At 52.3% G+C, this 12,772-nt stretch overlaps 4 protein-coding genes across 4 annotated transcripts; 1 reads left to right on the top strand and 3 right to left on the bottom strand.

Annotated features, from left to right (window-relative positions):
• Window positions 1–1,040: 1,040 nt before the first annotated feature.
• UHO2_02192 (uncharacterized protein) lies at window positions 1,041–3,599 on the top strand (the record flags this gene model as incomplete). The annotated part of the gene is made up of 1 exon (XM_041559629.1): window positions 1,041–3,599. One exon carries the CDS (start codon window positions 1,041–1,043, stop codon window positions 3,597–3,599), a length of 2,559 nt encoding a protein of 852 aa, XP_041415563.1.
• A 379-nt stretch (window positions 3,600–3,978) lies between these two features.
• On the bottom strand, window positions 3,979–4,254 carry UHO2_02191 (uncharacterized protein; the record flags this gene model as incomplete). Its single annotated transcript, XM_041559628.1, has 1 exon — window positions 3,979–4,254. One exon carries the CDS (start codon window positions 4,252–4,254, stop codon window positions 3,979–3,981), a length of 276 nt encoding a protein of 91 aa, XP_041415562.1.
• A 984-nt stretch (window positions 4,255–5,238) lies between these two features.
• On the bottom strand, window positions 5,239–5,912 carry UHO2_02190 (putative U6 snRNA-associated Sm-like protein LSm6; the record flags this gene model as incomplete). Its single annotated transcript, XM_041559627.1, has 2 exons — window positions 5,239–5,267; window positions 5,684–5,912. The coding sequence occupies 2 exons, from the start codon at window positions 5,910–5,912 to the stop codon at window positions 5,239–5,241; spliced, it is 258 nt and encodes an 85-aa protein (XP_041415561.1).
• Window positions 5,913–9,610: 3,698 nt separating this feature from the next.
• Window positions 9,611–11,470, bottom strand: UHO2_02189 (uncharacterized protein; the record flags this gene model as incomplete). Its single annotated transcript, XM_041559626.1, has 1 exon — window positions 9,611–11,470. One exon carries the CDS (start codon window positions 11,468–11,470, stop codon window positions 9,611–9,613), a length of 1,860 nt encoding a protein of 619 aa, XP_041415560.1.
• Window positions 11,471–12,772: the final 1,302 nt, after the last annotated feature.

The raw sequence follows: 12,772 nt of genomic DNA, 5'->3' as shown, positions 1-12,772 counted from the left end.
CCCACTCAATCTTGCGACATTTGTTCTATTCAGCTTCCAGCTTCCAGATCTCCAGCATCGCTTCATTCAAATTGGAATTGATGCTTGGAATACCGAACTCGTCCTCTCAGCTTTTTCCTTGCTTTCCCTTTTCTTCTTTTCCGGAGCCTGTCAACCAGCGCTCTTTTCCTCTCTCATCTCTCCTCTCTCATGAGCGTGTCGAAACCCCACCCCAAACTGGCCGAGTGTTTCATTATTCTAGTTTACCTACCCATTCGTGCAGAGGCCAACATCTCCCGTTCCGAGACCTTCTTTCCCACACTTTCTTTCCCTTCACTTGCCATCATCTTTCCCTCCTCCTACATCCGTCCCTACGCTCCGAATCCATTGACATTGCCTTCCTCCCGTCAGCACCGTTGCCTGCGTTTTCACAACCGAGCCTTATCGACACCGACGTCTTGGATGGCTTCGAGTTGCGTATCGTGGTCCCTCCACACCATCAAGCCGTGAACATCCTCCATCGACCTTCTTGACCTTGACCTCACTTGGATTCTTCCGTAGGAGACCAACTTACTTTCCGAAGTCGTTTCATCTGTCTCACTCGTCGATGCTCTCCCATCCCGCTTCTTACTGATTCGGACCGAGGCCAACTTGTCGCCTCGCCTGGCAAAGCACACCTTGGAGGGAACACTACATCCCCCACCTCTAAAGCTTCTCGAGCCTTGAGCTCCTGGCAGCGGTAAAATACCCAGTCACCCTTGCTTGCGGAGCGATTGCCTCCTACAGCATCAGCTTTTTGCAGTCATTTGATTCGACGGTCCCACAGCGTTGGACCTCAACCCCCTCTGGCTGATCCCAGCGCCCACCACAGCTCAACTAGCATGAAAACATAAGCTCTTGTTACGGCACCGGTCGTCGACGTGTCGCTTTCCCGCCTTTCCCTATCGGCCTCGCGCGCCTGCCTCGAGCCATCCCAAGTATTCGCACGGGCTTGAATACTCGCATCGCTCAAATCCATCGCAAAACATTGGCGTGAACAATCTAGACACAGGATATCGAAGATGAGCCGCCCAGATGGTCGTGGTGCATCAATACCGCCGTTGCACAGCAGCGCAAGTGCGCTCTCTATGTCCAAGACCGACGACAGTGGCTCGAGCAAAACGCCTGGAGGCGCTCCCGAAAACAGTGTTGCCTACCAGTATGTCGCTGTGCAACAGATGGCCAGTTGCCGCGACCACATCGAATACCAGCTCACCGTTCGCGAGCAGCCCAAACAATCAAGAATGTGCGGAGTTGGCGAAAAAGCTGATCGACGTCCTATCGACCCTGCTCCCATCGTCCAGCTCCGCGTCATCACTCACGATCAGCCCATCCGTCAATCCAATACCGTCGAGAGCGCGTCCGTAACACCACCCGTGGAAAGGAGATCGGGTCATGGCCCCAAAGTACCAAGGACGCCGGCGGTACGAAGCGGCCTGCCCGTCAGCACTGCCCTTGGAGATGGCTGGGAAGACAAAGCTTGGTATCTCGAGAATCCGTACTTCTTCATGTACGCCATGCTCTGCCACGCCGAAACTGATGAAGAGCTTCACCTGCTCAACGATGGAAAGACGAGGTACACCAGCGGCTCGTGCGTCTCCTGCCTCTATCACCTCAAAGACATCGATGGCTCCCACCAAGGCTTCTTTGTCTTTCCCGACCTCAGCATCCGTGTTGAAGGACGATACCGTCTCAAGCTTTGCCTGTTCGAGACCATTGGTCACTCCGTACACCACTGCAAGTCGATCTACTCAGACCCCTTCCACGTCTACACCGCCAAGCGCTTCCCAGGTATGGAGGAGTCTACCAAGCTGTCCAAGTCTTTCGCCGAGCAAGGTCTCAAAGTGCGTGTTCGCAAACACCCCAGGTCGCGACGCAGAAGCTCAAAGCGTACCAAGGACGAGAGCGATGGATCCGATGCAGATGTTCCTCTCGCACGAGACCGCAGTCCCAAACGTGCACGAGCTTCCGACATTCTTCCTTCATCGGGCCTTCCGGTGCCGTCTCAGCAACCGCAGCAGCCGACATCCCAAATGCCGCGTTCCCTCGATGCGCGTTTCGAACGCGCCGTGTTCGATCGAAAACCTCCAGCAATGACTGCTTCTGCGCCTCAGGATCAACCGCATCGATACGCTGCTTGGGAGGAAGAGGAAGCGATGCGCATTAGGCAAGCGCGCACTAGGGAGACTGGCTTTGATTCGGGTCTCTACGCCCGCCATCCAAGAGACAACAGAATGACACAAGGGCGGACGCAGCAGCTATCGCGCGAGTATTCTGAAGGACGGTACATGGACGACCATCCGCTACCCCCGCCCCTGCCACACGACCGTCCCGTGCCGCCACATCACGGCGTACCCCCTAACCGAGGTCCGGCGGACTATCCCGAGTATGGAAGGCCAGCTTATTATCGCGGCGAGGAACCTTCTCGAGGTCCCATGTTTGCACCTGGACACCCATCAGCAACGCCGCCACCACGGCCACCATCGCGATCATCGCATCCATCCAGCACAGGATACCGCCACGCAGATCCGTCTGGCAACCTGCCCGCACTGCCGACTCACAACCGTCCGTGGATGGACCATCAGCCCCAGCCGGCGGAGGCGGCGGCAGGCATACCTTCCCGCCCTCCACGTGTCCACTCCCGACCGTATGGACCGCCGGATCATCTTCCGCAACACGAGTCCGCTCGCAACTACGAATACGACGACTATGCTGCAGCAGCCAGACGCGCACCTCGATACAGCGCGCCTTATGATCAGCGTGAAGCTGCACCGTCAGGAAGCCGAAGTACTCCTTCCCCACCTAGCAGAAATGTCGAATACGGCAGTCGTAGAGTGGCGTTCCCTCCTCCACCACCGCCGGGCTCACAGCCTTGGCGATCCGGCCCGCCAAGCCCGCGCAGAGGTCCAAACGACTATCCTTCTGCAACAGCCTCTGCGATTGATCGAGACTTCATGACTCGAAGGTCGCCCTCTCTCCCACCACCGCATCGCAACATCGCCACTCCACCAGCAGCCTTCATCGGCGCTGACCATCCTCATCGTCGAGGCTACCCTCCTTCCGAGCACGGACCCCGGTATGATATGGACCCGAACAACGGCAGTGGTCCAGATGCTTCACGCCGCACCATGCGTGCTCCTCCCTCTTCGACCATGTCAGACCCGTATGCAAGAGAGGACGCGTCCAGACCAAGCGATCTTCCTCCACCCGACAGATTTGGTCATGGGATGAGACCCGTGCTGCCACCACTCTCTGCTTCTCCCTTTTTGGGTCAGCGAGAGCAACGCGAGCGAGAAGCACAGATGGCTGCTTCCCGTGACCGCGACTCGGTAGGTCCACCTTACGACCGCATGCTACCCTCAGGGTACATGTCTCGAGCTAGCGATGCAGAGATAGCCGACCGAGAAAGGGCAAGAGAACGTGAATGGGAAAGAGAGAGAATGCAGATGCGGTCGCAGGGTGGTGGTCCTCCACCTCCTCCTCCGCAGCAGCAAGAATGGAATCCTCGAAGACCTCCATCGACTGGACCCAACCCAGCCTCGGGAAGAAGCAGCGGTGCCTCTCAGTCTAGACCTCATTGACAACTATCACACAAATGCAAAGAGATAGAGAGGGAGCAGGTTGAAGCAAGTGGTTTTATTAGAAGCTAAGGCGCTGGCTCAACTTGCTTGTGCTCATTATCACTTGATCCAAATCAAAAGCATACAAGATACGATGTGCAGTAGTGAAAAGCCAAGTGTGTGATGTGTGGATGTGAAGTACGAACATGTGTAATATGCGACAAGTACAAAGTGTGATGTGTGAATCGTGAAGGTCGTAAATGTGACACGTGAGTAGTAGAGTGCGAAAGTCTGATTGAGTGATAGTCACCCTTGAATGTACCGAGCTGGATGAATGTTTGCTCGTTCAAAGTCGATGCTTCCTGCAAGCTCTTAGAACGACCCGCTCGAATTAAATGCCCTATTCCTCTCTGCCCTCCTCAACTCTCTCTCTGCCCTCCTCCACTCTCTCTGTTCGCAACAATAACAAGGCTTCCGCATCGTCCTCTCCCTCCACCATTCCTTGAAATGTCTGCTCAGATACTGAACAATCCAACCAAGATAAAAGTAACGAGTGGAGTTTAGACCCTTCTTCGACCCAGACGTATCCGGGATTGGGGTTGGAATAGGTACGTTCCATGGGGTAAATACGGATGGTGGGGGTTTTCTTTTGGTAGTACCAGTCAGGAGTTGGCATGATGGTGGATGTAGATGGGAGTGGTTATGAAGGGCTGAAATGTTCAGAGTAGCGAGAAAGGAGAGTAGAGCGAGATGTCGAGAATGATGGGTCGAGGTTACTCATGACGACGATTGCGGGGGTGTATATAAGTGGACAGCTGGATTGTACGATAAGTGTTGAGGAGGAAGGTGCGGGGAAAGGAAATCACTCCGCAAAGCTCACGAACAACCGCTGAGAGAGCACCGAGGAAGCGGGTGAAACGCTCTGTCTCGCGAGAGAAGACAAGCTTGACTGCAAACTTACCTTCCATTGCACGGTTTGACAGGTTGCACAGCTAGACATCGGAACGGAAAGCAATATAGGTTTAGTAGCAAAGGATGAGGAAACTCCGTTCTGAATCAGTAATCAGATCAAAGTCGCAACCGCAGAGGTCGAACTAGGGAGCCAGATGCACCGGTTGCTTGCCTGGCCAGCGCGCTACGCGGTACAGAGGGAGCGTCTGTCGCTGTCGCGTTTCGGCTGAGGAGGAAGGGGAAAGGCAGACAAGAAACTTCGTGCTCTGCTGGCTTTGCTAGCTCTGCTGCCACTGCTGCCTGCTCGTCAAATCTTGCCTCCTTCTCAGCGGAACCGACAACTCCATCGGCAGCGATCATAGCCAGTGAAGAGATCAACGTCCGGAGAATCAAAACGTCGTTTTCGATATCATCATCAGATCAAGAGCCGAATCAGGAAGGTGAGAACGGGAGGCTGACATCGTATGCAAGTGCAAGGCATGAGGAAGAGGAAGCGGAGTGGCGTTGCATACAGCGGCGTGGGAGGCGGGCAGCGTGGAGCGAGGCACGTACAGCAATCAAGGCTCCAGCTCGATCGAAGGTGACAAGGAAGGCGAGGTTGGGTCGCCTGGCGCCAAGGAAGGAGAGAGCAGGCGAAAAGGTGGCGGCGATGTCGGTGATGAAAGCGAAGCGGCGGGGGTAGTGATTATGCAGTTTGCGTCTTTGTGATTTACTTTTCTAGTGCGGTGATGTACATTACTGTATTGTCGGAGGAAGAGGGAGCGGAAGAGTGCAAGCGATAGGCGAGCATCGGTGCGGTGCGGCAGGCGGTGAAGGAATGCAGTTGATCGATCGAGTTGCCGGAAGGAGGTGGGACAGTAGCACGAGGAGGCGTTGGACCAAGGCAGTGGTATGCCAGCGATTCGGGGCAGTGGATCAGGCGATTGCAGATTGACAGCGCGACAACATCAAGTTGGAGGCAAATAGCCAGCCAAGAGTCGACGATAAGGAAGAGAGGAGCGAGGTTTGAATTGACAAGATCCGTTTAGGGGTCACACGAAGGAGGACCAGGTTTGTTGCAGCAGCAGAGCGCGAAGTGAAAGGAAGGAAAAGTTGGATCATCAGCATATAGTCAACCTCCTAACTAGTTTTGAGATCGAGGGCATCTTACGCACCATTGTTTCCACGAATAAAAGCGTCACCATACGAGTTCTTTTGCACGCCGTCGACGTACTCGACCGTCTGTTCAAGGGCAATGTTCATGTAGCCGTCGAGGCAGGAAAGGACACCGCGGTAGTCGATACCGGAATTGAGACGGACGTTGACGTTCTTTCCAATCACGCCTTTGAGGAAGTCATTAGGGCTGCCTGTTTTTGGCTGCTGTTGCGCCTGTGTTGACGACATGATTGTGTGTGTTTGTGCAGACGATTCAATCCAGAGCTGAGCTTGGAGACAGGCTGATTGCTGTTTGAGCTCGTGTGTAAGTGGTTTGCGTAGATTCAAGCTTGCAGACTGAGTGTGACTGTCTGGGCTTCTTTCGATGTTTTGGGGAAGGTGTTGGTGGTCAGGAGGATGTATGCTCGCTACCCAGCTTTCTTTTTTGGCGACGAATACAAAGGTGAGGTATAGTTGCAATTGCTGCAACTCATGTGGTTGACCTCGCTCTGCGCACGGGACCTAAGCGCGTTCCACTTTACGCGATAATCGATTTTTTCCGGTACTGCTGCTCTGCTGCCTTGATTTTTTTTTATACTTATTTTGACACCCAGAGCTCGCGTCTCGGGAATCGCTGTCTGCAGTTGCATTATTTTCAGACTTGGCGTGATCGATTTTCGAGAAGGGTTACCAAAAAGTAACACTTTCCGAGTTCCGACTTTATCTTTGTGGCCATCATCTACAAAATGACACCCACTTCGTCTAATCGTATAGTTAACTGCTACAAGAACATCGACCCTCGCTCCGCAACGAAGCTGGCTGTCCAACTGCATATTAGGTGCCTTCTCACAGCTCCTTAGCTACACGGTCTCCCACGCTAGACGCCTCAGACACAGACGCAGGAGCTCGCTCGCATCCTTCGCTTCCTCCTCCGCTTCAAGCCACCTCGAGCTCGAAAGATTCCCCTTGTGAGGCCTCAGACGACCAGAATACGAAAGCCAAGATCTGAAAGACAGGCATTCTGCCCAACAGCCTTCCTCCTCCTCGCGACCTGCTTGCACAGCTTTACGCGACCGCACGTCACGACGCCTCTTCTTCGTCCTCCTCGAATCCTCGTCTGGCCTTTCTCTTCTCGGCACTTTCTCTTGGCACGGAGTTTTCTTTAGCGCAAAACTCGACAGAAAGATTTCGCCCTTATCGATAATGTCAAGACCTGCAAAGTTCACGTTAGCCGCTTCTGTCCTGGTCTCGGGACTGACCGTGTGGGGGGTCCACTATATGCAGGAGAGGGAGCGTGAAGTCATGTACCGAGGCGTGGAACGCGACGAGGAACGTCAGGCAGAGAAGAAGCGTAAACGACTGCTTGACCTCCAAATCAACCAGGAGAAAGAGGCAGCCTACCAGAAGATACAGCCTACAGCAGCAGCAGCCTCCTCTGGCACCTCGTTGTCCTCCTCCTCCTCAGCATCTCCACCACCATGATTCTCTTCCTTACTCTGCCGCACTACGCTAGCCTTCCTCTTACTTCTGTACCTTCAGCAGCAACAGAAGCAACGCAACTTCCTCACTCGCTCATACGAGCCCTTATCAGTACATATACAGCGAGTTTAGGACCATGAAGTCTCACACTAATCATCATCGTCTACACACTCCACTTCTTGCTTCTTCTTTGCTATCGTACTGTAACGCTTTTCGTCTTCCTCTACCTCATAACCTATCTTCTGCTCATCATCTATTCTACCGGCTCCAGTTCAACAAGCTCCAGTTTAACAAGCTCTACCATGGCTATCATCAACAGGGGTTACCGCGTCATTTCTGCCGCTCCCTCCCGCCTCGGTTGAGTCCATCGACAGCGAACTCTCTTGCCATGCCATCCTCGAAGGATACCTCGGCAGCCCTGAGCACATGAGTTCAGCTTGCGCTGAATGCTTCCTCCGTATTCGTGGTCTACAGGACCTGGAAGCAGCTCGCAAGGCAAGCCTCGAGAGCCTATTCCCTTTTGGCATGCCCTCCGAGGTCTTCCTCAGCCATCTCTACGCTCAGCCTACTCCTGTCGTTGCCACTCTCACCTTCTGGCGCATCTGAACTGCCGGCTTCGTGACCATCCTCAATCGTATCACTGGCAAGACGGCCAAGCTGGAGCGAGAGCAGCAGGAACAGCGTGTGCGCGAATTTGATGCAAAGTACACTAGCCTTAACGAACCCTACCGCGTTATCGCTGATCGCAATGCTAAGTTCCAAGCTGAAGCTGAGGCTCGTGGCGATACGGACTCTATCAAGAGCTGCAACGCTACTATTGCTAGTTTGGCCACTAGTGCAGCCACCGTCACTTCTTCTCTCCTTGAGAACAACGCTGTCTGCAACACCAGCGCTACCACTCCCGAGGGCACTCTCGAGCCCGTGAACTCCATTGTTCAAGGCATGATCGAGACCGTGGCTAATGCTGTCCTTGCCACCCACGCGAACATGGCTCCTCTCATCGTCAACACCGTTACCATTCCCGGCATCACCGTCGACGATGTAGATGACCAGCGAGAGGCTCTCCGCTTGAAGGGACGTGGCACACGCGCTCTTGGTTACCGCGCAAACGAATGTCCCCCATCCGTCGACATGTGCGATGAAACTCATCTTGCTTCCCCCATCACGCACCACCCTCGTATTCTTTGCCACGGCTGTGGATACTTGTCCCCCGACTGCCACTGTTCCCCTCACTGGGTCACTTCTGCCACTAGTGAGCCCACCATTAACATTCAAGAACAATACGGCAATCGAGTCTGGAGACCTCAACCTCGCTTCGCTCCTACCCACCGACCTATTCCTGCCCCTTCAGAGCTGTCGAGACTGTTACTTCCGATCTCAACCTGCTGAGTCAAGTTTAAAGCCAGGAAGAGGCTGGGCCTAGCTGCCCTCTTGGCGGCCGGGATGACGAGACCTTGGGTAGGGATGTAGCTTACAATGTCGTGCTTCGTCAACGCAACTCATCCTGTCCCGATGTTAGAGAGGCTTGTGCTGCTCGTCAAGAAACTCGGGATATGGTTCGCTAATATGCAGAACCGCGAATACGAGAACAGGGTCGCTAAGCGTAAGGCCAAAGAAATGGTTCACGTTAAGAACTTGTTCGTGCAGTAGTTGCACTCTGTCGTCTTCTCAGCCTCTTCGCTTGCCCACTTTGGTTATCGGCTCCTCGTTCTCCTACCTCATCTCGGCCCCCTGATCTCCCTTGCCTCCGCTTCTATCTTACGCTCCCTCAACTGTCCCTTCCTACTCTCAGCTGTCTTCCTATCCTCAGCTCCACTCTCGCCTCAACCCCTTTCCATATTCTACTCCATTCTATCACATGTAACGGCACCGCAGTACCTCATCGTATTCACCTTCCACTTTCATCGCAACTTAGGATTCGCACAATCTTTCTACTTGGCTTTTATATCACCATCATAACAACCTTCGGCTTACTCCATACACGCTCAGTAAACCGCGATCAACATTCTGCTTTTCACCACCACTCTATCCACCATCTGCATACCTCATACACGCATTGTTATCCGGATGGACCTTTCTCTCTGCTCGCCTTGCTTCCTTTCCCATCTCAGATTTTGTATTAGGCTCTCACCATGTTCTTTCAGTCAATTGAGTATATTTGTTTCTGTCTAAATCTAGCAGTGACATCGTACTCAGACTCTACCCGATCGCCAGTTATCGGGACCAAACTTCAACACTTACATGTGTACACTGGAAGTGATGCGGGAAAAGAAAGGGAGCGCTGACCAGACTCCCCCCCCCCCCCCCACCCACCTCTCGCAACCCGGCAATGAGACCATGACTCGATGTAGAATGTCCATGTCATCACTCCGCTCCAACTCAACTCTCGACACTCGGTGTCCACCTTGTTCTGTTTCAAGATGTAATCGATGCTGTAACGGTCAGGACGCAAGCGAGGGAATGTGTAGCTAAAGCTTCCTAACCGCCGCCTTCAAAACCGTCGTCACGGCAGGCAAAACAATCTTCCTATTCGCCCTAGCATTTGCCTGTTTATACACTTTCCCCCACTTCCACTCATCCTCTTCCCTCCTGCCATCAACTCGGACCCCCTTCACCCTCTCCCTCTTCCCACCCTCCATCTCTGGCATCCTCTGCCCCTTCCACGGCTCTTGCAACATCAACCTGCTATCTACATCATCTTTTTCTACGTGCGCATCGTTCTCCAAGCCTCTTGTCAGTTCTTGCCACAATTTTTCCGCTTGACTTTGCCCCATCCCCCTCGGGGCGAAAGCTAGTACTAGTTCACGTTTGTGCTTTCCTGCATCAACTTGGCCCTCTGGGACACGAAAGCTGCCGGTCATAACTGCAATATCGAGTTTGCGTTCCGTCATGAACAAGTCGAGAGTTTTCCACCATGCACTCCATGCCTCTTGCACTTCTTGTTTCGCATGCGGCGCGTCCGAGATTCGAGCGTAGCGTCGGTCCTTGTGTAGCCATTCGACCAGTGAGATGGGCACTGAAGCAAAGCCGAGTTTGAGAGAGATGTCCCTGTTGGAAGAATCGTGGGCGGACAAGTCAACTTGTTTGTAATCACGTCGGAGCAAGTCTCGTCCGGAAAGATGTGAGACGGCCAACTTGGAACGCATGAGGATGGTCCAATATGGCGCCAGGATGGTTTTTGCGCTTTCTCTGGCTGAATCCGTTTCTTCGGATCCGGACGGGTTGATGGCTTCGATTGCTTCCACTGCCGCATCTTGCCTTTGGCTTGCTTTAAGGGGGGAAAAGGAGAATGCAGTTTCTTTGATCTCTTCCGAAGTGCTTGGCTTGCCAAACGACGAGGTAGGCAAGAGAATCTTTACCGCTTCAAAGTCGGTTTTTGTTGCTTTACCCCTCGGTGCGCCCTTCAAGTTGTCCGTATCAATCACAATCGCACTGAGTAAGAGATCCGAAACTTGTCGCAAAGCCACATCGTTACTTGGTGCCTTTGCGAAGGACTCAGCAAAGAGTTGAGCAACGATACTACTACAGCTTCCCACTGCTTCTTTACTTGGTGACTTTACGATCCTTAGCGCTGCGTTGGGGTGAGCGCCAGTATCTTGGTGATGGTCTAGTATGATTTCGACCTGTCTGTTCTGTGCTTTTGCCCCGCCCCATGGTCCTGTCAACGAAGCGTGGTCGACCAGACCAAGTGCGACGTTGGACGAGGGTGAGAACGATTCGGAATCCAACTGTAAGCCCAAGTATTGCTGGAGATCGTCGAGAAAGAGAACCTTGTTGGGGTTGACACCGGATGCATGGTAGGCAGCTGTGTTTTCCGCTCGCAAGACTTTGTCAGCGTGCATACTCTGGATCAATGGGACGTAGTTGGAAGGTGAAAGCTGGTATCCAGGAGGTGAGCCGAATCGAGTCAGAAGGTAAGAAAGAGCGATAGCACACGAGGCCGAATCGAGATCGCCGGCTTCGTTGCCCATGATCAGCGTGACTTTGCCTTGCGAGCTAGAGCCGGCTTTGAGGTGAGTGATTGCATTTTGCTTTGCTTGCACTAGGAAGTCGTCCAGGGTGGGATATGTTGACATATTGGGCGCCTTTTGCGTTGCAGAAGGTGTAGAGATGGCGTGCGAGAGAGGTCGAACTTGCAACCAGTGAACGTAGTCCCTCAGCGAAAGCAAGACGACTGAAGAGACGGCAACAGAGAAAAGCAGAGCAACAAGACGAACAGTAGCCTGATTACCGTTCGCAGCTGCTCTAGTTGTTTGATAGGTATAGATGGGTTCGTATGCTGGCTCAACCATGCCCTGAATCAGTGTATCGATGTTCGAGGTAATCATGAGGGAAGCCCAGACGGGCGGACAGACACAGATCGTGTGTGTTTCTACTCAAGATAACGATCCAATATGATGATATTGGATGACGTAAGCGGATACGAAAGGGATCGGGCAAAGTCGATTTGATCAGAGATCGGGTACAACCTAGTCCCCCTCGTTGCCAGACTTGGTGATTAAGTAGGATACACCCACATTCGGCATGTGCCACCCAGATATATATACAGTACATGCATAAACTGTCTCAAGATTTTACATGTCACCATACATCACTCTAATGCTCAATAGCTATAAGTTGTATTGCCACACTGTCTGATATTGTCTGAAAGTGCTGCTTCTTCTCTCCAAGACTGTGGAATTGATATTGACATTGACTAAAAAAATTGTGCTATGAAGAAGAGCCAATTTTTTTTTTATTGTGGGACAGTTTATGGAGCATGCTCCCAAATAGTGACACCACTCCATTCCTGACCTTGTGGGCTTTTGACTACAATGAAACTTGTAATGTAACTTGGTGGGCACCTTCATACACATTGAAAGTAGTGATGTGGAAAGTTTCAGCTCAATCAGATGACTGTGAGCAATCTGGCAGCACTTCCAGTCTGACACCATCATATCTATACCATCATGATGAAAACCACTCCTGAGAAGTGCCAATCAGCACTCTTTCACCTCCAAAATGGAGAATCTACCCATTCAGTTGCTGAGAAACTCAGTCTGAGCAAGTCTATGGTGTCTCACATCAGCAAAAGTGCCTCCACCAATGCTCCAAAGTCAAAGGGGGGCCAGCCAAGAAAACTCCAGCCTTGTCATGTTCACTTCCTGGACCACTATTTCAAGCTCAATTCAATGTCCACAGTCAGGAAAGCATGTCATGCACTGCAGGAGACATTTCACATCAAAGCATGCCCAATGACAGTAAGAAAAGCACTTCATTACTGTCATTACAAAGCATGAAGGTTAGTGAAAAAACCACAGCTACTCAAGAGACATTACAAAGCCCATTTCAAATTTGCTAATGAGCACAAGGACATGACTGTTGAGGATTGGAAGAATGTGGTATGGTCTGATGAGACAAAGATCAACTTCTTTGGACTGGATGGGAAGCAGTTCTGTTGGATTAAGAATGCTGGCTTCAACAGCAAGCTTGTCAGGCCAACAGTCAAGTTCAGCAGTGGCTCCATCATGATCTGGGGCTGTATGACATGGGAAGGGGTTGGAGGTATATGCTTGGTGCTGGGATCAATGAATTCAGACCAATACATTGATATCCTGAATGACAAGCTTTTGAAAACAATCTCAGATTTG

This window comes from Ustilago hordei (genome assembly GCF_900519145.1).
Source record: "Ustilago hordei strain Uho2 genome assembly, contig: UHO2_contig_03, whole genome shotgun sequence".
NCBI lineage: Eukaryota > Fungi > Basidiomycota > Ustilaginomycetes > Ustilaginales > Ustilaginaceae > Ustilago > Ustilago hordei.
The sequence above is the reverse complement of the archived record's forward strand: the minus strand, read 5'-3'. Positions and strand labels throughout refer to the sequence as shown.